The 26,367-nt window shown below is 44.0% G+C and overlaps 1 protein-coding gene across 3 annotated transcripts; it reads left to right on the forward strand.

Moving 5' to 3' along the window:
- Positions 1-7,410: 7,410 nt before the first annotated feature.
- Positions 7,411-12,910, forward strand: Apold1 (apolipoprotein L domain containing 1). 3 transcript variants are annotated; one of them, XM_023709535.1, is made up of 2 exons: positions 7,411-7,516; positions 9,159-12,910. In XM_023709535.1, the coding sequence occupies exons 1-2, from the start codon at positions 7,514-7,516 to the stop codon at positions 9,978-9,980; spliced, it is 825 nt and encodes a 274-aa protein (XP_023565303.1). In that variant the 5' UTR covers positions 7,411-7,513; the 3' UTR covers positions 9,981-12,910. The 3 variants fall into 3 exon arrangements, 2 of the variants coding, with proteins under 2 accessions (XP_023565303.1, XP_023565302.1); XM_023709534.1 differs by lacking the exon at positions 7,411-7,516 and adding an exon at positions 7,851-7,871; XR_002819938.1 differs by lacking the exon at positions 7,411-7,516 and adding an exon at positions 8,619-8,731 and having other exon boundaries at positions 9,159-9,216.
- The last annotated feature ends 13,457 nt before the right edge of the window (positions 12,911-26,367 follow it).

Consider the following 26,367-nt stretch of genomic DNA (forward strand, 5'->3'; position numbering starts at 1 on the left):
GCCTTTTAAACACTTTTAAAAATATTTATTTACTTATTTATTTGGAGACAGGGCCTTGCTAAGTTGCTAAGTTTCACTAGCCTCCTGCATCAGGATCTTAGTTTACTGGAATTATATGCTTACACTATTAGACTTTGCTCCATAGTTATTTTCTTAAGTAAATTTGCCAAGTCCCTACGAGAGCTTTACTCTGCACTACAACCCTTACATCCTTGTGAAATTCACAAAGCACCCGGCTCTCATCCTCTGGCAAATGTGCATTACTTTACTTTTCTTTATTCGAGTGAATATATGACTTAAGTTACTTCCTGGTTGATGAGACTCAATACCTGACACCCACAATTAATTAATTCATTAAGTTACTTATTTTTATCTGCTTTACACCATTTTTTTATTTTTTAGAGACAGTACAAATTAGAATTAAAACAAAAATATTACAAGTGATACAGAATCTCGCTTAACAAAGTAATATGAATTTCACAGTATTTGTTGTGATTCATAGTGTTGTCTTCCAACCAGTTATTCTTATTATCAGATATATGCATGTAAAATGGGTCAAAGAAAAAAAACAGAAAGAAATACATTAGAAATTAAGAAGAGAAACATATCAATTCTTGATGGAAAATACCTGTTCCATGTTATGCCTAAGATGTTTGATATTCAGACAGATAGTGAAGTTAAACCCAACTGCATATGTTGTACGGTAATAATAAGCTTCTCCTCTGGAGGGTTAACAACCTAAGTTTGCAGACCAAAAACGAGAGAAATAGAAGGGCTGCAAGGACAGTCAACATTTTGACCGTAGCATTTCAAGGTCAGTGAAGACTCAGGACATAGGAGAACCTATACTGTAACATCATGTAACTCAATTGTGTCCCAAATTTTCTGATCAAGGAGATTATGGGGCCACAGAGGAAAGTGATCGATGATGTAGAGTGTGCCTAAGGAGAGTTACATGGAGAGAAAACATTCTCTCAGGCTTTCACAGAGAACAAACTGGTCAAGCAATGGCCATGACTCATCCACATGGCTGACACTGACAAAGGATCTGCAAACTGCAGTACCAGGTTACAGGATAAATCTTGAGGGTACTTGACTGACCTTATCAGATACAAAAGTTACATTTCTTGTTACGTAGGTCTTGCTTTATCTTGGTCTTAACCATCCAGCAGAAAAGTATAAAAATGAGGTATATGGGGCTGGGGAGATGACTCCGTGGAATAAGCGCTTCCCTGGCAAGCGCAAGGGCCTGAGTTCAATCCCTGGTTCTTCAAAAACAAAAACAACAAGGTATATAAAGTAAAGCCATATTAATATACTGAGCTGTGAAAGGCTCAAGTCAACAACTTCTTTTTTTTTATAATTTTTTAAAAATTAATTTATTTTATTTATTTATTTGTGTGTGTGTGTGGCCAGCTCAGCCCACCAGGGGGCGGGGCTGGCCGGCATGTGGTGCTGGGGGATTGAACCACGGTCCCTGTGCTTTGCTAAGCTTGTTCTAAGTAGGTGTTTTAGACCACTGAGCCATCTAACCAGCCCAAGTCAACAACTTCTGTGGATAACCCACTACTATTGTGGACTGCTGGACTGTGTTGGATTGTTTTGCTGAATTCATGCGTCTATAGTATGTAGATGCCAATGGAATACCTATCTCTGATAGGACTAAACAAAAAAAGGGGATACAAAGGAAGGACCATTTTGTATCTGTATATGCAGAATGGTTAGGATAGATATACAGCTACTTTCGCTCAATTCAATGAGAAGAAAGATTTATACTAATAGTGTTTGGACAGGATATCCTGTCCGCATCTTGTACTATGAATAACCACTAAGAAGATAACAATGTACAATGTATTAATTATTGAAACTGTTCTATTAATCAGTTTTGAAACTGTCTTATTGCTTTGTTTCTCAATAAAATAAAAAAAGAACATTTATTTGCAATTTTAAAAAATGGACTGCTGGACTATTTTGGAATATTTTGCTGAGTTCACACACCTATAACATTTAAATGATGGAACTAAACAAAAAAAGGGGTATACAGATGAATGATCATTTTGTATCTGTGTATTCAAAATGGTTAGAATAGATATATAGCTACATTCTCTTGATTCAATGAATAGAGGGATTTGTTCTAATAGTGTTTATAAATAGGATATCATGTCTGCATCTTGTACAACAAATAACCACTAGGAAGACAGTATGCAATGTGTTAACTATTGAAACTCTCCTACCAATTTGATTTGAAACTGTCTCATTGCTATTTGTTTCTCAATAAAATTATGGGAAAAAAAAAGAAATCAAGCTCAGCCAGATAGCTCAGCAGATTAAAGCACCTGCTTAGGCAGGGTGCAGGGGCCAGGGCTCCATCCCCAAAGTGCAGTGCTGGACCCACCCTCAGGGTGAATCAGGGTGAATGAGACTGGGCATGGTGGCTCATGCCTGTAATTCCAAGGCTTGGGAGGCTGAAAACAGGAGGATCACTACGAGTCTGATCTGTGTAGTGAGACCCTGTAGACCCTGTACTAAATACATAAAAAAAGAAAGAAGAGAAAAAGTACAAACAATTGAAAAGAAAGATACAAAACAAATAAAGTATTATCTGCTCCTTTCCATAGACCAGCAGAAATGCACAGTGCAGTTGTCCAAACCATCCTGCTTACATACATAGACAAATCTCTTTTCCCCACTCGCTCTCCTGTCCTGCTCCTCAACTCAGTAACTCCTTTTGAATAAGTTCATTCCCTTTTACCAGGGCCTACTGTCCCCTTCAGATTCCATTTTTCTCTTTCAGATTCTCACCCTAAGGAGACAATATGATGTTTGCACATGAGGGTCTGATTTATTTCACTTAAGAGACACCCACAATTTATAGAGGAAAGGTTTATTTTAGCTGGTAGGCAGTCAGCATGGCAAACAGGAAGCAGCAAGTGATCCAGGGAAGAGGAGGGCTATACGCTACCCCTCCAGGCCACGCCCCCAGTGACCCACCTCTTCCCACCAGGCTTCACCTCCCAGCATCATCCCCTGCTGTAAACCCATCAGTGGACTGATCCAGTCACTTCTCAAAAGTCCCACCTATGAGCCCACGAGGTTTTGGAGGGACATTTAGACGTAAAACAAGACAATGTACTTATTAAAACTGATTACAAAGGAAAGTCTTGAAGACTTGTGACCTAAACCTTATATTCATAAACTGTCTCAATTTTGGGCAATTGATATTCTCTCTAAATAGTCCTTGAGATATATTGAGAAGGATTTATAGGAAAATGTCATCATCATATAACTAACTTGTGCTAGTGTACTGCTGTAGTTCAAATGAATTTGTATTTTTATAAATCCTGTAAGGACTGTGAGCAGCAAAATACTGATATTATAAGACATATTATATTGCAATTAAAAGGGATAATGCACAAATTTTATAAACTACTTTAGAATTTCACTTTTCTAATTTACTGGGCGCCTCAAAAAATGGAGGCAGCTCAGGAGTTCAGGAGGCTCTGAACATAACTATCATTTTATCTTGTGAGAACCTCTCTTTCTTTCTTCCTCTTGGAAATGCAATAGTTTTAAGGAGAAGCCTAAAGCTATTGGATGTTCCTAATTTAACTGTATAAACTCTTAACACAGGCTACTGCCTCCTAGCCTTACTGTTTCTATTGCCATACAACATTAAAAACTAGCAGCTCCCGGGACAGTGGTTCCCTCTCAGCTGCAGTCAGAACCACTTTTGTTTTCCCAGACCCTAATCCACACATCCTGAGTGAGACTCTCCAGGGCTCTTTGTAACCAGGTGTGATGGCACATACTTATAATGTCAGCTACTTGGAAGGCCAAGGCAAGAACATCATAAGATTTAGCTCAAACTGGACAACTAATTGTGAGCCAGTCTCAAAATAATAACTAAAAAAGTAAAAAACTGGGTTGAGGATATAGCTCAAGGGTAGAGCAATATGATCTTTCTTTCTTTCTTTCTTTCTTTCTTTCTTTCTTTCTTTCTTTCTTTCTTTCTTTCTTTCTTTCTTTCTTTCTTTTCGTGCAGGGTCTCAGTACACAGATGGGACTTGTAGTGTTCTTCCTGTTTCCAGCCTCCCCAGCACCGGGATTACAGGTGTGCACCACTATGCCAGGTCTTGGTGGCTGGCTCAGTGCACCTGGGGATGGAGCCAACACGGCATGTGGTGCAGAGGAAGCAATATGATTCCTTAACCATACGAGAGCCTCTTCTCCTTCCTGCATTGAAATTCCTGGTGGTTTCAGGACTCAGAGTGCAATACGGTGTGGGTATTATGCTACCTGAGTTTAACAAAGCTGAAGAAGCGTACATGGTAGCATGTGCCTGTAACTCTGGTACTCTGGAAGCTGAGGGAGGAGGATCAGGAATTCAAGGCCAGTCTGGGGTACCTGGTGAGAACCCTTCTGGAAAATCAAAACAAAACACTCCCTAAACCAAACCAAACCAAACCAAAACAACAACAAAAACAACAGATTTGAAGGCTAGTCTAAGGGCCAACTACCATTTCAACTTTATCTCTGTGAAATGATATTACAAATGCCAACACACACACACACACACACACACACACACACAAACACAATGTAGAAAATAAGTTTGAAGACATAGTCCCTAGACTTTTTGGAAAAAACTGCCCACTTAGATATTTTAATGAAGTTATCTTAAATTTGTCAGCCATAGTCCCAGCTACTTGGAGTGAGGTTGAGGCAGGAGAATCACTGGGGTCCACCAGGAGTTCAAAGCCAGCCTGGGCAACATAGCAAGAGCTCATCTCACACACACACAACATGTGTGTGCATGTGTGTGTGTGTTTAGTTGTTCCTCAAAATTCTTTTTTTCCCCTCAAGATTCTTATTATGATTTATGAAAGCCAACAAGTGTTTGCTTGAAAACATTCAGTTCAAGCATCAATTCTTATAAATAATATAAAGTGTCAGGTTTTTACAAAGTAAAACTAACTACAAGTAGCCCAGTGTCTCAGTGTTTTACTAGAAAAACAGATATAACACAACATACACAGGCCTATGAGAAATTACACATTGGCTAACAACAGTCAGCCACAGAGTTGGATGAGGAAGCGTGCAGAGGGCATCTGCATGCTGCTGGAGATGCAAGGTTTCAGCCTAAGGTCTGGAGCTCACTGAAGTGTCTAGGGCAGGACCCCACCAGGAGGTAGATGGGCTCTGTCAGAGTGCTGCAGCCTCCATGCTAGAGGTCAGGAGACAAGACGCAAGCTGAAGGTGCGGACTGGAGCACCTCCAAAGAACAGAAGTGTTTCCTCATTCCCCCTTTATGCCATCCAGGTGTGTACACTTGCTGAGCTGCTTTAGTTAAGCTTCCAAACTTCCCAAGTTGACACAATCAATCAACCATTTTTCTAATGGTGTTCACCTAAGCCCAATTATACAAGACAATATCCAGAGAAGTTGGGTGAGGAAGTTTTCAGGATCTTCTGAAGAGTCAGGGTACAGATCTCCTTGTCCTCTTACCTGTTCCAGTTTGGATATCAAGTGTCCCCCAAAACACTCATGATGAAAGCTTGCTGTTGGGAGGTATCAGAAGCTTGGGTCTAGCTTGGGCCTGGGAGGTCTTTAGATCATTCAGGGAAGGTCTTGAATCAGACCATGGGGCCCTGGCACCCTCCTCTTCCTCTCTGGTTTGTTTATTGAACTTGAGATGAGCAGTTTTACTTTGCCAGGCACCCCTGCTACGATGCGCTGCCTTGTTACAGGCCCAACTGACCATGGCCTAAGGTTTTCCAAAGCTGTGACTTTCTCTTTAGAAGTTTGTTATTTCAGGTATTTTGTTATAGTGATGGAAGCTTGGCTAATCTATTCCTCCCCAGCTCACCCTGGTGTACATTCCACTTTTGAGCATGCCTATGAGGAGCAAGGAGGACATTCTTTCCCTTCTTATCTCCAAAATACAGGCGGACACAGGAGGCAACTTGATTGAAGTTATGTTTCTCTTGGGTGGCTAAATAGCTCAGCAGATTAAAGTGCCTGCAAGCAGGCCTGGGGACCAGGGGTGTGATCCCTGGGCCTGCCATGCTGGCTCCACACCCAGGGATGCGCTGAGATGGCAATTGAAGTTGGGCATGGTGACATGTGCCTGTAATCTCAGCTCTTGGGAGACTGTAAACAGGCAGATCACTATGAGTAGGATCTAGTAGTGAGACCCTGAACACCCTGTAGATCCTTCCCTAAAATACAAGATAATAATAATAATAATGAAGTTATGTTTCTCCTTTGATGAGCTCCAGCCAGAATATTTGGGTGTGGACAGAGTTCAGAACGACCCCGTTCAATACAACTGCAGCTTTGAGTAATGGTGTCTTATTGGTAAGTACAAATTATAGTTATGAAGGTGACTGATTTAATCACGTTACAGGATGCTATAACTGTTGAAACTTTCCAAAAGACCAAGGGAATTGAGATAATAATCATTTCAGCAAAAAACAAGCTTGACCTTTCTAATTCAGAGGTTACATGTTAGAGGAAGAATCATATATTTTGGGGTTCTGTATATGTCACTTTCCAGGCTGGGTGCCAACCACTTCTGAACATCCCAGAGATAACCATCCTCCACATGATCTGTTTTGTGGCAACCTCATAGATGCTACACTCATTTTCCCCTCCTGAATTACTCAGATAACTGTCACCTTACATACTTTACTAACCTGTGGGCAGAATCCATCCATTTAACTAGCACATCAGCCAGAGCTGCTGCTACTACAAATGAAAACTCAGAGAGGCATATCTCTGCTGCTATGGGAAGCTTATAATTAGCTCTGTGCAGCCTGACCCCACTGATTTTTTCTGACGCATTTGGCCTGCAGTGTGCCCTTCCTGAGACCTCCCATCTCTTCTCCACAGCTGGATATGCCCAGAACTGCACGCAGCACTTCCTGTGGGTGTGGTCTTGCTTTCTTAAGGCGCCACAGTGCCTGCAGCAAACTCAGCCAATGGACCATGGTCTACCACTTCGAGGTTCACAATGCTTTTTGAAATAATATCAAGGGCTATGAGTGGCTGTATTAGATTTGAGCGTTTTCTGCCCACTCCCATTTCTTTTTGAAAATGATTTTGTAATGGTGGTATCTCAAGAAAGACTATAATTGGTCAGCCCAGGGTGTATGTGAGAGCTCTCGGATGGCGTCACTAGCTGTTCTCAGGAGAGGAAAGGCAGGGTATCTCCCCTGGGAGGATGATGCCATTTGTTTCAAGTTGGGGAAGGGCCTGTGTTCTCTTCCTGCATCAAGGGGAAAGCGAACACACAATGTTCGTTTCCTAAATACGGGATGTGCTGTGCTGGCAGGTCATTTTCCACCAGGTCACTTCCTTCTGGATGAAGGCAGCAGGGGTCAGGGGCGGAAATGGCAAATTCTCAGAATGAGACCAGGCTTTCCCAGGACAGTCATTGGTTCTCTGAGACTATAAAGCATGCTCATCCAGAAACAGCCTCTGGTTTTCCTTTCCCGAAGGCAGCCAGAACAGAATGGTAAGTGGGGAGGCTAGAGGGTTGCTGTCGGAAAAATACCCATTGGATTGGCAAAACTGAGGCTTGGGTCCTGGTCCACCATATATTTGGGGTGACTTTTGTTTCACTGGGAAGTGGGATTATGGACTCCAGCAGGTAAAACGAAGAGTCTCCCCAAATGAGGAGACTAGGATGCTAGATTAGCTCTGAGAGGAGTCGGCTGCATGTAGTGCAGGTCCTGTTTCTACTTCCTTTTCTTTGGGACGATATTAACTGTTTCTGCTGCAATCTGCACAGTTCTGAAATTTTTTGTTTCTTATGCTTACTTACTGCTTTTAAGAAGTTCATGACAGTGAAAAACGCAGCAGCTATGAGGGTGAGAATCTTTTGACAACTAGCAAAAGAATGTACTTTGATCCCAGGAAATTCAGATTTCTGTTTGTTCATCACCTTCCATTGGCTTCAATTCAACTTGGTACAAGCAAGCCCTTGGTGACTTTTTAAACAAACTTTGGGCCAGTTGATTTTATTTAACAGTTATTCAGTTTTTTTTTTAAAGGAAACACAATAAAGAGAAAAGAAGCATTAATTGATGCAGCTCAGTTTTAATAAAGTACCATCAAAGACGGAGATCTCTCAAGTGGTGATGGGGCCCTAGCTGGGCTACACAGTAGAAAACACTCTTAGGCTTGATTCTAAGAGCCTGAAAGAATAACAGGCAGTAGGGTGTGGCTTCAGGTGAGCACCTAATTTAGGTCCTGTTGCTTGGTTTTTTTCTGTACTGGGGCTGGATCTCAAGGCTTTCCCACTGAGACACAAGCCAGCCCCTTTTTATTTTGAGACACAGTAAGTTTGATAGACAATATAGTTTTTGAGATTGTGGTGACTTGTCTTTTTTATTTATATGAGAGACAGAGACAGAGACAAAGACAGAGGAGATGTTAGGATCCAAGTCTTTATATAACAAAAGGGTTGTATAAACTATAAAGTGTTATCTTTCAAAAAGCAAAGGCTCCTGTTTTGGAGTAGTTTTCTAGGATATTTTTCTTTTTGGGGGGCTGGCTCAGGCTGCCTTAAGGGTGGGTCTGGTATGGCATGTGGAGCTGGGGATCGAACCTCCGTCCCCTGTGCCTGACTGGGTTTGCCCAAGCAAGCACTTAAACAACTGAGCTAACCGGCAAGCGCCCCCCTGGAGTAGCCTTCTATTCCAAACCCACACCCCATGTTATTTAACAGGTAATCCTACTGTAGCGGTAGCTTTCCTTAGGGGGGGGCGGGAAGCAGAAGACAGCGGTGCTATTATTTGTATATGCAGATATAAGGCCAGAAAGTCGGACCAGACTTCAGAACTGCTCTTTGAGTCAGGTGTGGTGGTATATTCCTGGGGAGGCTGAGGCAGGAGGATCGTTGAGTTCAAGAACAGCCTGGGCTACACAGAGAGCTCAAGGCCAGCCTGAACTGCATAGCGAACCCACACACACACACACACACACACACACACACAGGCCCACAAGGACTTGACCCATGACCCAGTGGGAGCCCACTCATGGCTGAGCCGGTACCTGGGGCCTCCCATGCCTCCCCAGTGCGCATGCCAAGCAAGAGCTGCAGGGGGAGCGGCTGGCAGATAGACAGGGTGCTAACCGCGTCTGTGTTCCCGCAGGGCACGGAGCCGTCCCCCGGGCCACCGGGCTCCGATGCGCTGCGACGCTTCCAGGGGCTGCTGCTGGACCGGCGCGGGTTGTTGCACGGGCAGCTGCTGCGCCTGCGCGACGTGGCCCGGAGGCTGGAGCGCCGCCGCCACCGCTCCCTGGCGGCGCACGTGGCGGGCAGCTCGCTGAGCGCGGCGGGCGCGGTGGCCGCCATCGTGGGGCTGTCGCTCAGCCCGCTCACCCTGGGCGCCTCCTTGGTGGCGTCGGCCGTGGGGCTGGGGGTGGCCACCGCCGGAGGAGCCATCACCATCACATCGGACCTCTCCCTCATCTTCTGCACCTCCCGGGAGGTGCGGCGGGTGCAGGAGATCGCAGCCACCTGCCAGGACCAGATGCGCGACATCCTGAGCTGCCTCGAGTTCTTCTGCCGCTGGCAGGGCCGCGGGGACGTCCAGCTGCTGCAGAGCGGGAGGAACGCATCCATGGCCCTGTACAACTCAGTCTACTTCGTGGTCTTCTTTGGCTCCCGTGGCTTCCTCATCCCCAGGCGCGCCGAGGGGGCCACCAAGGTGAGCCAGGCGGTGCTGAAGGCCAAGATTCAGAAACTGGCTGAGAGCCTGGAGTCCTGCACCGGGGCCCTGGACGAGCTCAGTGAGTTGCTGGAAGTCCGGGCCCAGCTCTGCCCCAAGTCCGGCCGCGGCCACGCCCTTGGGATCTCTGCTGCCGGCACGCAGGCTTATTTTTCTGAGAACATCCCTTCCTTCCCAGGACCATGGCCAGAAACCCTCCCCGCGGGATCCCCCAGGACAACACCAAGTTGGGTTCGGAACTGAGTGCAAAGTATGAGAAAAACTGTGCTGGGAGTGGACGATTCCTCAGGGCCCTTCTTCCCCAACATCCTGCTCCCGGGGCTGGACTTGAGCCCTGGGGACGCTCCCTTGTAGATCTTAGAGCAGTGTGTGACCCAAGACCCCTTTCCCATGTCAAAAACCTCCTTGGTTTCACACAGTGGAGCAGCCACTCCTGTTTTAGAATTGTTTTGGGGTCCCTACCCTGTTGCTTTAAGCTGAAGGGGGGGGGGACGGTGGGGTGGGGGGTGGCACCTACTTTGTCCTCCCAATGCCGGGCTAGGCTTTGAGGTTCTTGGAGTGCCCCTGGGGGGACCCACACTTCTCTTCCAGAGTTTCTGATACAAAGTTCCTGCAGACATCCTCTGAACACTGTGGAAGGTTTAGGACCCAGTGAGGACTGGGGCTGAGGCAACCTCCCTTTCCTGTCCCCTGAGTTTACCCACTCACAGAGCAGCCAGGGTGGCTTCAGTCCAGGCCTCCAGGTACCCTGAGAGAAAAGTCACCTGAGTCGTCTAAGTCTGCATGAAGAAGCTCAGGCCAAGACAGGTGTCAGTTACTGACATCCCTGTTTGGAGAAGAGAGCAGTGAGTGGAGTTACAGGCTTTGATTTCTTACAGGCTTTGGTACTGCTGTGTGACTGGCCACCGGATCTCTCTTAGACTGGCTGGTTTTCTGTTGTATAAGACAAAGACATGAAGATCTTAGCCTGTTGTACAAATACCAAGACAAAGCATCTAACACAGTGCCTGGCTCATAGTGTGGTTCCTGGATGGCTCTTTCGCATCAACAGGGTCTTTTTAGACTGGCACATTTTGGGACTCAGCCCTGGATTTATAGAATCAGAAACCTGTGGATGTGGGCCCAGGCAACTCCTGTTTAAACAACCCTGCCCAGGCGATTCTGAGGCAGGAGGGTTGAGAGCCACTGGAGCAAAAGTTAATTCCTGATACCCTCAATAGGCCTTATCTGTAGGGGCTCCACGGTTTTGAGAATCATTCACAGAAGGTCAAGGACAGATTGTCCCTGAAGCCTGAGAAAGAATGTGGGCGTGTCCCTGAGCTGGCCAGTGCTTCTGGGGTAGTTTCTGCCCGTTGAACTAGGAGATGTGACACAGGGCGCCCTTTAGAGGGCAGTGTTGCCCACTCATTGTGGAAACTGGTACAGAAAGGAATGTGAATTTACCAGAAACTGACTTTTCTCTGTTACCTTCCCTGAAAGTTCCAGGCTATCTATTTTTAAATTTATTTTAAGTTTTTAATTTAATCACTATTATTTGAATTTAATTTTATTTAATCACATTTAGAAAATAATAAGACCAGTGTGTTTCTGAATAGGAGACGAATAAGGCTCTTTTTAAGAGACGAGGTTGAGTGTGATTTTCTAAAGTCTTTCATCTTCAGAGGGACTTTTGCTCTAGTATTTTAAGTGATCTTTTCTAAGTGTAGGGGGTTCTTCACAGAGAGACCCAGGAGCTGATTTTGAGTGTGTGAATTGAGGCTTGACTTGTGGGCTATATAATTGTTGCAGCATATTCATCCAACAGGTCCTTTGTCAGAAGATAACACGTGACCTGGGAAGAGAACTTATTTCATTCAGGAAGAGAAAAATAAGAGACACATGAAAGAAAGTCGTAGATCTTGGGAATCTGATGTCCTGCAAAGTTGTGTCTTACGGGTGACAGACAAAATAGCCCGTGTGATGGCGATGTTGTGTCACTTTGGGGGCTGTTAGAAACCTATCAGCTATGTCTAAGAAAATATCTAGAATTTCCTCAATTTCCATCCTTTCTAGTATAGTGTTGAAAAATTAGTTGAAAAGTCTTTAGAACCACAGACAAAAGCCTTGTCTGTGTTACCTCTATTTAGTATGCTCTATACATTTGCCATGTCTACCTCCACACTTCCCAGTGTTGGTTGTATCTAAGGAAGTGTAATTTTAGCACTGGGGAAGGGGTGGATGTTTCTATATTTTTACTTTTCCCATAAATAGCAATTGGTCTGTTTCCTGGTTTATTTTTAAATTGACACTGGCTTTCTTTTAAAATTAGTGTTATTCTAGACCGCTTATGCACAGATACTGCTGAGAAGCACCAGAACATGTTATGGCAAAAACAATACAGCCCTTCCCTAACTCCATCATTTATCAGTGCTTCAGTTATGTTTCCCAAGGCTTGACATGTTTCCTAGAAAGACAGGGTACTTCTGAAAGCAGCAGCAGCAACAGAAAACTTCCTGTGCCTTGAATCTTTGGAGTCTATTAAAGCTCAAAACTTCTTTAGTGGCCCACTTTACACATATGGAAGAGTGCCTGCTTTGGGAACCATAGCTGCATGTAGTAGAAACTCAGTGAATGCACTTGAGTAATGTAATTAATGACTTGACTGTATTAATAAGGATTTGTTGATAAAAGATCTTCCATCCTCTCATGTGTCTGTGATAAAAAGCGAAGCTGTTACTAGGATTTAGTCGAAGTTCAGTTAAATCAATCCTAGCGACAAACATTCTTTCTTTCATGGGAATGCAAATAAGGCTTTTTCTTAAGGCCTTGATTTTATAAACAAAGAGACTGAAATGGCATGTCGTAAGGGGAGAAGGGAGAGGGGGCATTTAGATTATAAATGTACTTTACAAAAATGTCAGGGTTTGAAAAATACACGTGTTCATACTAAATCTTGAAGTTCTCTGTTCATTCCTTGGGTTTGTAGTCAGTCATTTGGATTCCTTTGTTTCACAATAAAGGAGACTCATTTATTTCTGCATTTCAAGGATTTAATAAAACTGCATTCTGCTCCATTAAAGAATAAGCCTTAGCAAACATTCTGCTTTGAGCCACTTGCCAGCAGACACCTGTCATTCCTGATATGGTAAATGTCAAAACTGAAAGTATTTACTGGGAGAAATAAGAGAGAGAGAGAGAGAGAGAGAGAGAGAGAGAGAGAGAGAGAGAGAGGTGTGGTGTAGAACCCATTCTAGATCAGATATGTCAGGCAGTCAGTCCACTTGATACATTTCTCATTCAATAGCTTGCTATGAAAGAAAGTAGAGGGAATTGAAACTCTGAGATAAAGACACTTTACAGGGGTGAGTGGGGATACAGTTAAAAGTAGAAACTTTGTAGCTCATTGTTTCCCACTGTAGCAAAATTGCTCCTTTTCATTTATTGAAATAAATTGCTCCCGTTTCAAACTTTTTTTTATCTTTCTGTAATTAGGTAGTCTCATGTTTGCCTCAAGATGAATTAGTAGGTTTGTCGAAGGCCACACATTCACTAATTTTTGCTCAGAATATTCAGCATCCAATTATATGAGTCAATTTTTAAAGTAATCAATTCATATGTAGGAGCTCTTTTCTTATCTAGGAAGCAGACTTCTACCACTCTCGAAAACTTTTGAGTATTATTACAACTTGGGAAGTGGTCCAAAGGAAAGGTAGAATCAGTTAAACTAGCATTCATAAAACCCAAATCCTAGAGAGAAGCAGGCAGGGAATATGAGGGTCAACATCACTATCAGGAAGGCAAAACTTTTGCAGAAATCTCCAGGGGACTTCACCTTTTAAATCACTGATCTTATCTACGCAAGGCAGCCTGGGAAATGTAGTTTTTAAGCTGCAGATTATGCTGCCATGAATACACCTTAGAGTTCTATTGGTAAGGAAGAAAACATAAGTGGCCATTGGAGGGCAGGAGGGGTGTCCCATGATTCAAGCCAAAGGCCCATTGTGGTTGCTGCAAGCAGCTGGGAGCTGCTCTCTGAGTGCCAGCATCTGCGTCTGTACCTTAGCAACACTCCTGGGTCTGAATGTTGCCCTATTCATGGCTGCCTTGCTAAAATGAGGCTGTGTCCACAGGACCCTCACTGCCGTAGAGTGGGATCCTATCTTGGTGGAAGCATATGGAATTCCTGTAGTAACAAGTGTTCTTTCAGCTAAGCGCAATAAATCTGTGGAGTTGACAGGGCTTGGGATGTTACTTTTTGCTCCTGGCAAGCTCACAAAAGGGGAAGTAAACTCAGCTGAGGTCTGGAGTAGGATAGAGAGAGCCATCAGATCTGGAAGCAATCTCTCAACAATGTGAGAGTTGTTAGGAGGAAGGAAAGAGTGTTGCTAGATCGAGACCTATATGGGGGCTGGGAATGCAGATGGGGTCCTCAGGACCAACTCGCCTGATTGGCATCCATGCTGCTGGAGTATGGAGAATGATCTCCATGGTGGCCTAGTCTGTGTGGATAAAGAAAGAGTCTCTGAATGAAGCTGTACCCACACAATCTGAGGTTCAATCTTGTTTTTATATTTCCAACATAACCCTGAAAGTAGTGCGCAGGCCTGCTGGCTACTGAGTTTGTCCCAGAGCTTTAACTAGGGTCACAGCCAAGGTCTCTGTCTCCCTTACAGAAAGGAACAGGCAGGTCCTAGCTATAACCAGTCAAGGAATAGACCAAAATAGCTGTAACTCAGATAAACTTTTTGTGGAGGAGACTGTGGGAGGGAGGGGTGATATCTAAACTCCTCTAAGTGAAATCCTTCATTTTTAGGCTCTCTGGTTGACATGCAAACATTTAGTTCTGTCTTCACCTTATTACTGAGGCTACATGTTTACCATATCACTTAAGAATAGTACTTTCAGGCTGGGGAGATATCAGGGCACTGACCCAAGTTCAATCCCCCGTACTGTATGTTGTCCTGGCCCAAGAACCCTGGAGCATCATGCTGGCCCTGAAACCTGGAATGGTGGTGCACACCTATATTTCCAGAGCTGGGGAGGCTGAGGCAGGAGAATCACTACAAGTCTGAACTACATAGCAAGACCCTATAACAAATACACAAAAAAGGGCCGGCCTGATAGCTCAGTGGACTAAAGCACCTACTTAGGCAGAGCGCAGCAGCTGGGGTTTGATCCCTGGTGTGCCATGCTGGGCCCACCCACAGGATGCACTGAGATGGCAATTGAGACTGAGTGTGGTAGTGTGTGCCTGTAATCCCAGGACCTGGGAGGCTGAAAACAGGAGGATCACTATGAGTCCAATCTACGAAGTAAGACCTGTAGACCCTGTAGACCCTGTCCTAAATACAGAAAAAAATACATAAAAAGAATACTACTTTCCCCAGTACCTTAAAGTGACATTTTGATATATAGAAAATAACTAAATATTTAATTAAAATAGCCACATTTATTGAGAACTCCCTAGGCACTATTTTAAGTACAACTTGACCCGCACTATCTCATTTAACTCACAATAATCTTACAAGGTAGACACTGAAATTACTCTGTATTATTATTACTGTTGTTTTAATGTATTTAGTACAGGGTCTCACTACACAGATCGGACTCATAGTGATCCACCTGTTTTCAGTCCCCCAAGTGTTGGGATTACAGGCGTGTGTCAGCACACCCAGTCTCAGTCACAGTCACTGTCTCAGTGCACCCCGGGGATGGGGCCGGCATGGCATGCCAGGGGTTCAGGGTTCAAACCCAGTCCCTGTGCCTGTCTAAGCAGGTGCTTTAGTCCGCTGAGCTATCTGGCTGGGCCCTCTCTGTATTATTAAAGTAAAGAATTTGAGCAGTCACAGAGCTAGCACGAATACCCCAGGAATGGAATTGTCTGACTCTGGAGTTAGGCTTTTAGTTATTCTGATAGTAAGTATATTCCTGATATAAGGTAATAGCTTGTGATAGTGATAATATTAATAACAAAAACCTGAAGATTTGTTCATTGTGAAATGTTTATTGAGCACTCACATTGTACCACATTCTGTCATTTGTGAAAATTATGGACTGGGTTCTAGAATCCATGGCATGACAGTCTAGTAATCCAAGCAGCATAATCTCATGCCAGTAAGTTAATCAATAAAAAATTAAAATATAGTTGGGCACATAGCTAGTACTTGCAATAAACAATGTGGGTGAGAAACCTGAAACAAAGACATGAATCTTCTATGGAGGTAACCTTGGGTTCCTCATGAAGGTGAACTTTGCCAAGAAGTACGAGAAAGACCTAAAGAAATGCAAGCAAAACATGTAAGGCCATAGGTGTGCATGCCAAGGCTATGACAGCTGTTCTAACACCCAAGAAAGTAAGCCCAAGACCCCACAGGGTGGGTGTCAGCAACAAGGTCCATTGACTCGTCCACGTCACTCACCCAGGCCAGAAAGCACGCCCATGCTCACACCACCAAGGGTTCTCGGGCTCTACCATCCAAGGCCAAGACTGCAGCTCGACTTTGGGTCCAGCTCAGGCTCAGCTCCTCAGGGTGTGCAGGTCCCCACCATGTGAAAGCTTAGTGAAAACCTCTGTCTGCCAATATGAAGACAGAAGGACTGGTATGATGCCTGGGCAGCTGTCTGCCCTGGGCTGGGGTCTTCTTATGCTGTCTGTACAAATAATCTGATGCAGGAAAAAAATAAACAAAACAAAACAACTAGGAAAACATGGGAAAATGTATAGGGAGATATGCAACATTACAAATCCAGAAAAATTAAAAATAAAATATATTGGAATAAAACAACAACAACAACAATGTGGGTGAGATTTGAAAGTTATAAAACTTCAGCGTCATGGCCATCGAGATAGCTCAATGGAATAAAGTGCCTGCTTAAGCAAGCACAGGCAAGTGCAGGGACTGCAGTTGGATCCCCAGCACCATGTGCCATGCCAGCCCCACTCCATGGCGGGCTGAGCCACCAGAGTCCGGACATAGTGGCACATACCTGTAATCCCAGCACTGGGGTGGCTGAAAGCAGGAGGATCACCATGAGTCCTAGCTGCATAGTGAGTCCCTGCAACAAGGAAATATATTTCAAAAATAATAATAACATAAAGGCTGCCATAGGTTTGATTCACAACACAACAAAAATAAAAATTAAAATATATATACAAAAAAAACCCTTAAGCTTTGATTGGAAAAACTGATGCTTAGACCAATATTTTGTAATGCTGCCCTAGATCTCCCCAACATGGCAAGATTCTTGGGAACAAGACACCTGAGATAAAAGGCTGTAAGTTATGAAAACTCAACATGTTCTTTGTAAAACCGGCCCGTCTTTTTTTTAAAATTATTTATTTATTTATTTATTTATTTATTTATTTATTTAGTGTGTGTGGCCAGTTCAGCCCACCAGGGGGCAGGGCTGGCTGGCATGTGGTGCTGGGGGATTGAACGGCGGTCCCTGTGCTTTGCTTAGCTTAGCTTGTTCTAAGTAGGTGCTTTAGACCACTGAGCCATCTCACCAGCCCCTCATGGACCTAATTCTATCTACACCTTAGCTCTATGCTTCAGTGTACCCCCAGGAAGCTCTGACTTCCTGCAGTGCCTGTTCTGCTTCAATAGTGTAGTATGGCAAGGATGCCATGATGAGCTAAGATCAGATAATTCTATGACTTTAATGAGAAAACAGTGGTGTAGACAGGGGTGGTTGTCCTGGGAGGATGAGAAGGTAGGATCTGAAGGGACCAAAGCAAGAATGGGCAGGAGGCCATCACGATGGCAGTGTCCTCCGAGAGACTGAAGGCCCAGTGTCTTTGTTTTGTTTTGTCTATTTTTTTTTTTTTTTTTTTTTTTTTTGGTGGAACCAGGAATTGAACTCAGGCCCTTGAGCTTGCCAGACAAGCGCTTATTCCACTGAGCCATCTCCCCGGCCCCTGTTTTGTCTATTTTTTACATATGTTTGTTTATTTTGCATTATTGGGGACTGAAACTGGAAGCTCTTCTGCCACTGAGTTACATTCCCAGACCATTTTGTTTTTTTATTTTGAGGCAGATTTTCACTAAGTTGAACTTGTAATACTCCTGCCTCAGTCTCTCAAGTAGCTGGGGTTCTAGGTGTGGATCACTGTGGCCCAGTGGCCTAAGTAGTTTGGACCGATCTGGAGAAAAGAATTGTACCATCATGCACTGCCAGTGCTTGGTGATGAGAGGTGAGAGCAGAGGAAAGACTATTTTTTTTTTTTTTTGAACTTGATATCTCACCTCCATGGGACCTTGAATGTACAGAGGTGAAATAAAAATATAAGCCCAGTGCTAGGCCAGCGCTAACTCCCTGGCTAAAACTATTAGGTTTTGTAATTGAATCTGAACCTTATGATGTTGCCGGTGATGTTTCTGGTCCCTGGAGGCTTCCCTCCCTACAGCACCTCCTTTCTCAGGAGTGCAGCCCAAGAGGGGAAGACTTCAGAGTTATCTAGGGAGCAATTGCCCATCTTTCTAGCCTGGCCACTTTTGCAAGCTTTCTCAGCAAGATTATAACCCACATTTACTTCACCATGCAGGACTGGAGGACATCATTTTCTCTGACATGAAGGTACCAGAAAAAGACAATTTTCCCTTTGGTGGTCTGCAGTGAGACTGAGGCTGTCCCCAACCCTGCCTTAGCGATGGAAACTTTTGAGTTTCTCCGCTCTTTCTCTGGAATGATTAATCATGGCCTAGGCAATGACCTGTGTTCAGACACTCCATTTAGTCATTCTTCTCCCCTTCCCCTCTTCCTGTGCCCTCCCTTTCCTCCTCCCCTCCCCTCCCCCTCTTGCTTCTCCTCCACCTTGGTCCTGGGGATCAAACCCCAGGCCTTGTGCATACTGAGCCCCTAGTTTCCAGCGTGCCCCTTGTACACACAAGCACATGGCATGTCTGCATCATAACTGCTGCTTCATCTCCCCTTACTTCAGTGTCCTGGAGAAACCAGAGGGAGTGAGGTTTAGCCCAGGGCACGTGGAGAGGCATCAGCAAATCCTCAGGACTAAGTTGGAAAGCTGGCAGGCAGGTGGTAAGGTTAGAGCAGGAGCCTTGCAAGTTCATTTCATTGTTCACTGAAATGAAAAACATGGTCACCGACTGAGAGGACCAGGAAATGAGGCACTGGGTGTTTTGGGGGGAGGGTTGTTTAGTATAGATTTTTTTTTTCCCATTTATGTATTTAGTACAGGGTCTCATGACGCAGCTTGGACTTGTAGTGATCCTCCTGTTTTGAGCCTCCCAGTGCTATTACAGGTGTGTGCCACCATGCCCAGACTTGGTCATTGGCTCAGTGTGCCCAGGGGGCGGGGCCAGCATGGCATGGGGGATTGGGAATTGAACCCCAGTCCCTGCGCTTGTCAAAGCAGGCATTTAGTTTGCTCAACTATCTCACCAGCCCGAGGGCAGGTTGCTTAGAAGAGTGGGAAAGAGACCTCGACAGAGGCATAAAGGCACATCTACAGAGGGGCAATGGTGCATGCATTTTCATGCTGTAAACTGGAGAAGCATGGTTTTGTCTTTTGTAGGCATCAGGGGCCTTACATGCAAGCAGTTCTTCCAGCTAGTTGAGCACAAAAGCAGTTTATCAAATGCTAGGATGCAGCCAGGTGTGGTGGTGCACACTTGTAATTCAGAACTTGGGAGGCTGAGGCAGGAGGATGGCTGTGAGTCTGAGGCCAGCCTGGGCTACAAAGTGAGTTCCAGGCCAGCCTGAATGGCATAGTGAGACCCTGGGTTAAACAAACAAACAAGAAAACAAACATCTAGGAAGCTTACAGAGGCTCCAAGAAGATCAGAGTCAAGCTGGGGGACAATGTGGCCAGGAACAACACACAAACTGTGTCTGAGGTCCCCACTCCAGCTGAACCTCCATTGCCACTGTCCCTAGGCTGGACACCTCGCCCAGCACAACCCACACAGGCTCTGGCACCAGGACCTTTGCCACACTTCCCTGTAAGCTGGTCACCTCTACCCCTGTCATGTCCACTCTACTGCATGAGTCTCTTATGAACTCACCAGGGTGTGGGTGTACTGCTGGGCAGAGACCAAGTCAGGTGTCTGTGGCGAGTGCCAGGGAGGACAGCTGAATTTCTGGTTTCTATTCAAGGTTTGAACTCCTATTGAGGGAATTTCAGGAACCATTGGAAAACTGTTCATCAGATGCTGAGCAAGAACCAGAAATGTCCAGGCCAGCAGGGAGATCAGCTCATCATCTATCTATCTATCTATCTATCTATCTATCTATCTATCTATCTATCCATCTATGTCAAATATTTGGGCATCAAATTTATTATACCAAAATTTAACACTTCTGTGTGAAAGTGTGGCATAGCTTCCATGTTACAGCTGCTTGGTATTTTGTTGTGGCAACAGGATCTGGGTTGCCAAAGAATTTCATAAACCTCCATCCCAGTAATATGTTTTTTCAAATATTGTTCATACCTTTGAAAAAAAAAAAAAGAGTATGAAACAACCAGGAAATGAGTCAAAGCTGCCTTTTCCTTTATGACCCAGTCCACAGAATGAAGTGACCTTGAAACCTTAGCTTTGTGGTTGTCACATAACATCTGAATTTCCTGCTTCTTGCTACCTCTAGGCTAGGGCCATTCCTTATACGTTTTATTTATATCCTAGGATATTCATCTGTCCTTTTCACTGTACTTGTCAGCTTGAGACACCAGATTTTGGAGGGGTTACAGGTACAAACGTCTTTTTAAAATTATTTATTTAATTTATTTGGTACAGGGTCTTGCTACACAGTTCAGACTCACAGCGATCCTCATTTGTACATAACTTGTGTGGAGTCTCTACTCGGTCTTACCACCCAGTGAACACTTGACTTTTGCATTTGGGTTTCCCACCAATACTTCCTTCGTACTTTTTTCACTCCTTCCTGTCCTGCAGGCACCATATCAGGAGGTCTGATAGACTTTGCAGACAGAATTTATCTTGAGTCCTTCTAGTCCTCTTGCCTTTTCCGTCACTTTCACCATAGTGGAATCCCAGCACTGGGATTACAGGCACGTGCCATCACGGCCGGCACAGCATGCAGTACTGGGGATCAAAGCCAGGTCCCTGTGCTTGCCAGACAGGCACTTAGCCTGCTGAGCTATCTCCCTAGCCCCAGAAGTTTTCATGATAAAGACCAAAGGATAGAGTGGACTGTGGCATTCCAGAGGACCAAATGGCAGGCTTGGTAGATAAGTTGGGCTTTCTCCATGTTTCTGTCCTAGTCACAATATGAACCAGTGTACCAACCCCACTCTGAAGATAGATGTGACCTTGTTCAATAACCACACACTGAGCTTGGTTGCTCTGTTTTTTTCTCTAGATTCATAAACTCCCTGTGATCCAAATAATTACTACTAAATAGGCACTGGGGATTTATTTATGTTATACACACACAAGGGAGTCATTTACAAACTGGTCTCACTCATTAATTGGGCAAGTATTTGCTGAATGCTTGTACTATGCTAGGTACAGGTAGTGCCTACTGTCTTGTGGGATGTGAGACAGGGATGACATTCTTCATGGACTATGGCAGAAGTGATGGAAAAGGCAAGAGGACTAGAAGGACTCAAGATAAATTCTGTCTGCAGAGTCTGTCAGACATACTGATGTGGTGCCTGCAGGACAGAAAAGAGTGGAGAGTTAAGAAGGAAGCATTGGTGGGAAACCCTAATGCAAAAGTCAAGTGTCCACTGGGCAGTAAGACCAAGCGGAGACTCTAAACAAGTTATGCACAGAAAAGATACCCTTAAGATGGGTGTAGGCTATGCAGGAGACAAAATAAATTGGTGTAGATTCATTGAAAGAGTTCAGGACATGTTACTGAATGTCCCTTTCCTTCCACCACACTAGTGACAGCAGAGCGGCAGTGCAGTGTCACCATCCTAGGGGTAGCACAGCATTGGCCGTCACAGTGGGACTTGACCTTGTTCTCTCAGCCCTCGCACCTGGCTCCCCCTCTCGTGTTTTGTGTTTAGCTATGTTCATCGTTCTATTGTGGCCCTGCTTGCTCACATTGCAACCTAGGAACCGTGGACGCATCCCTGGCTTCATCATCCGTGTGAACTCAACCACAGGGACGTACCTAATGTCCACGCACCCTTTAAGTGTCTATTTCTCTCCAACCTAACTCTTCTTACTTGGTCCAAAACACAACCATCTTTTGCTTGAAAAACTGCCCTTTTGTTCCCCACCCAACCCATTCTCCGTTGCCACTGAGTGATCTTTTCAAACACATCTTTGCTTACCTCTCTGTAATGGCTTTCCCATTGTCCTTGGAATAAAGTTCTAAATTTCCAGATCCTTAATCTGAACTACCAGATCCTAACCTATCCAGGTCCCCATCCATACTTTTAATGTCATCTGGAGTCACCATCGATTTGATACTTTTTCTCAGTGTAAGGCCAAGCTTGGAAGGTTCTTTCTGCCTGGTGACCACTCTACGCCCCACACAGCTAGTAAGTGCTGATTAGCTTTTAGGTTTCTGTTTAAAAGTCACAGGGAACATGTTCATGAGTCAGGGGAAGTCTGAGTGGTCTAATTCATCCATTGTTCAAGTACTTTTGCTTTTCTCCTTGGAAATCACTAGCATCACTTGAGATTGTTTGTTTGCAGCTGTCTGCCCCACTTGAGCATGAGGATTCATTTATGTTTATTTCTTATTGGGCTGCCTTCTCCACTGAAGTGTAGGTTCCATGGTTACTGCTGGGTCCCTAATATCTGACCCTGGGCTGAACAGAGTGCCTGAGAATATGTATTTGAAGAAAGAAAAAAGAATACAAATTTTCTATATTAACAAAGAAAAAGAAACTAATAACAAGGGCTTGTCTTTTTCCCCTAGACACAAATTGATTAGAAAACTAAATGATCTGCACTTCAACTGTAGTGTTTCTAGGTTCCTGTGTCCACTTCTTCTTCACTGCCCTTACTATTATGTCATTCAAGTCCTTTCTTCATTGAGCATACGTGCTCATAACAGTGTACAATTCAGAAGTCTAAGGCTAATTTTAGGCATGGGCTGGATGGAGAAGGGAAGAACACCGCAAATGTGGACTCTAAAGATATAGAGTATGGTAGTGTTTACCTGTAATTCCAGCTACTGTGAGGCTGAGGCAGGAGGATTGCAAGTTCAAAACCAGCTTGGGCAACTTAGTGAGCCCTTGCCTGAAAGAGAAAGAGAAAGAGAAAAAGAGAGAGAGAGAGAGAGAGAGAGAGAGAGAGAGGGAGAGAGAGAGAGAGAGAGAGAGAGAGAGAGAGAGAGAGAGAATAAAAGAGAAAAAGGCTGGGATATAATGGTGGAGTACTCCTAAATTTAATCCCAAGAATCACAAACACACACACAAATCAGATGATTTTCTTTTTTTCTTTTTTTTTTTCCCCATAATTTTATTGAGAAACAAATAGCAATGAGACAGTTTCAAACCAAATTGATAGGACAGGGGCCGGGGAGATGGCTCAGTGGAATAAGTGCTTCCCTGGCAAGCGCAAGGGCCTGAGTTCAATCCCTGGTTCTGAAAACAAAACAAAACAAAACAAAACAAACAAACAAACAAACAAAAAAAAAAACAAAACCAAATTGATAGGACAGGTTTTTTTTTTTTTTTTTTTTTTTTTTTTTTTTTTTGGTATTTTAGTACAGGGTCTATAGGGTCTCACCATGCAGATTGGACTAGGAGTGATCTGCCTGTGTTCAGCCTCCCAAGAGCTGAGATTACAGACGAGTGCCACCACACCCATCTCAGTCCCATCTCAGTGCGAACCGGGGACGGGGACGGCATTTCACAAGAGGATGGAACCCCTGTCCCTGCATCTGCCTAAGCAGGCACTTTAATCCTCTGAGCTATTTGGCCAGCCCTCCAGATGATTTTCTAATTTATTACATTTTTACATTGGTTCTTTCTTGAATGAATGCGTTGTTCTGAGGATTGAACACAGGATACTGCCTTGAGTTTATATTCCCAGTCCTTAAAATTTTTTGTTGTTGTTGTTTTGTTTTGATTTAGGACACTACTAAGTTGTTAAGTTTCTCAGGAGGGCCAGCCAGATAGCTCAGCAGATTAAAGCACCTGCTTAGGCAGAAGCAGGGACTGGGGTTTGATCACCTGCGTGATGTGCCAGCCCCACCCCCGGGGATGTGCTGCGACAGAGATTGAGACTATAAATCCAGTGCCTGGGAGGCTGAAAACAGGAGAATCACCACCAGTCTGATCTGTGTAGTGAGACCCTGAAGGCCCTGTACTAAATTAAAAAAAAAAAAAAAGTTTCCCAGGCCAGACTTTTTTTTTTTGGGGGGGGGGGTCTTGAACTTGTGGTCCTGCTGTCTCAGCCTCCCAGACAGCTGGGATTATACGTATATGCCTCTATGCCCAGTAATCACTTTGTTCTGAGATTTCTCCACAACAAACTATAAAAAATACACCTTCTGGGAGGATTTTGTGCAGAAAATAATTGATTCTTGTTTTTGTCTTCCATGGAATTTTTGTTCTTAGGTTGGAACTCATTTTGTTTTCCGTCCTGCAGCTACCAATACCACATAGCCCACGGCAGCACCATGTGCCCAGCTTGCCGGAGGCCTCACTCACATTTCTCATGCCCTCCCCTTCTCTGTCTAGCCCAGGCCTGTCACAGTGCAGTAGCCTCCACCTCCATCTGTGGTTTTGCTTTCTGTCGTTTCAATTACCCATAGTCAACTGTTGCTCTCAAACAATATATGGAACATTCCAGAAATAAGCAATTTGTAAGTTTAATTAATTAATTAATTAATTTACGGTACCTGGGATTGAACTCAGGACCCTGTGCTTGCCAGGCAAGCACTTACTGAGCTATCTCCCCAGTCCCAATTTGTAAGTTTTAAATCATATGCCTTTTTTTTTTTTTTTGGACAAGGTCTCCAGGGTCTCACTGTGTAGAACAGACTCGTAGTGATTCTCCTGTTTGCAGCCTCCCAAGTGCTGGGATTACAGGTGCATGCCACTTTGCCCAGTCTCAATCGCTGGCCCACTGCACCCTGCAGTGGGGCTAGCATGGCACAGGGATTGAACCCTGGCCACTGCGTTCTGCCTATGCAGGTTAAGCTTTAGTCCACTGAGTTATCACGCCAGCCCTTCATATGCCATTCTGAGTAATAGCAGCATGAGGAAACCTCATCCTGTCCTGCTCTGTCTCAACTGGGATGTGAATTACGCCTTTGCCCAATGTATCCACTCTGTATATGCTACCTGTTTGTTATCACCTAGTAGCATCTTGGTCATCAGAACAACTGTCACAGTATGGCTGTGTTTGTGTTCAGGTAAAACTTTATGAGACAATGGCTTGGAAACACAGAGTAGTGGTGCCAGCAATATGGATGAGTCAAAGTGACCCATAAAAATCTTTAAGGATTATCTCATATTAACACAATATGCAGCATTTTGAGAGAGGAGTGTATTACATTCACTTCATATAGCTTTTATTATAGTACATTGTTAGATCTTTTGTTATCAGTTATTACTGAACCCTTGCCCCACCACATTTACAAATTATCCTTTATCATCACTGTGTATGTATAGGGGAAAACAGTACCCAGCACTTAGTACCACTGGTGATTCGGATGTCCATAGTAGAACCTCTAGAACAGATCCTCTGGGATAAAGGGGGATTGCTCTATTTTTAGAGATCTGCAAATAGAGGTTTTAATTTCTTTTAAGAAGAAGAGAACTGTTTGAATGCAGTTATAAAATATAATCTTTAGTTTTTCTGTGGAGGAAGGGACACATAAAGCAAAAGTGCCTAGAAAGCATGAAAACTTCCCAGAATAAGGACTCCATCAGCCAGTGGCACAGTCCTGTAATCCCAGCATTTGGGAGCCTGAGGCACATTATCCAATGACAGCTTTAAATAGCCATGGTGTAACGAGTTTAGCAGAGGTGTGTATGGGGAGAAGACAAAACAAAATAGTGACATCGTGCAAGGTGTACATTCTCCTGCCTCCCTTATGATCCGTCCCCCGCTGCCAAGCCAACTTTATCTCCTGAGACTTCCCAGAACTCCCCTCCCTGAGTCTGTCCTTGCAGAGCCACCAACTGGACAGAATACTTTGCATATTGCTAAGTTTAAATTAGTTACTCAGAGCACAAGATACTGGCATTTAACTGTCCAAACAATATTAGCACAAACCTTTCTTTTCAATAAATTGAGAAAAATTAGTAGTATAACTATCTTAACTATCATATATATATATTTTTTTTTCTTTTCTCTTTTCTCCCATCCAAGGTATTCTTTCCTTTTGAACAGTTTTTTCCTATTTTATAATATTTATTGTACATCTTGGACTTATTTATTCTTTCAGTTCTCAAAGTAGGGAGACAACATGATGTTTGCTCATGTGCAACTGTTTTATTTCACTTATGAGTATGGTCTTGAGTTGTATCGATTTACCTATAAAAGTCTCAAGTTTATCCTTCTTTATGGCTGAGTAGTATTCCATTGCATAAAAAGATCATATCCTTTTTATTCATTCCTTGGTTGCTGGACATTTGGGTTTTCCCAACATCTAGCTATTGCAAATTGTGCTATTATAAACATGGGTGTACGCATATTGCTGTGGTATGATGTTCTTAATTCTTCTGGGAAGATACCTAGCAGGAGAATATCTG

This window comes from Octodon degus, unplaced genomic scaffold (assembly GCF_000260255.1).
Source record: "Octodon degus isolate 3935 unplaced genomic scaffold, OctDeg1.0 scaffold00012, whole genome shotgun sequence".
NCBI classification, from domain to species: Eukaryota; Metazoa; Chordata; class Mammalia; order Rodentia; family Octodontidae; genus Octodon; species Octodon degus.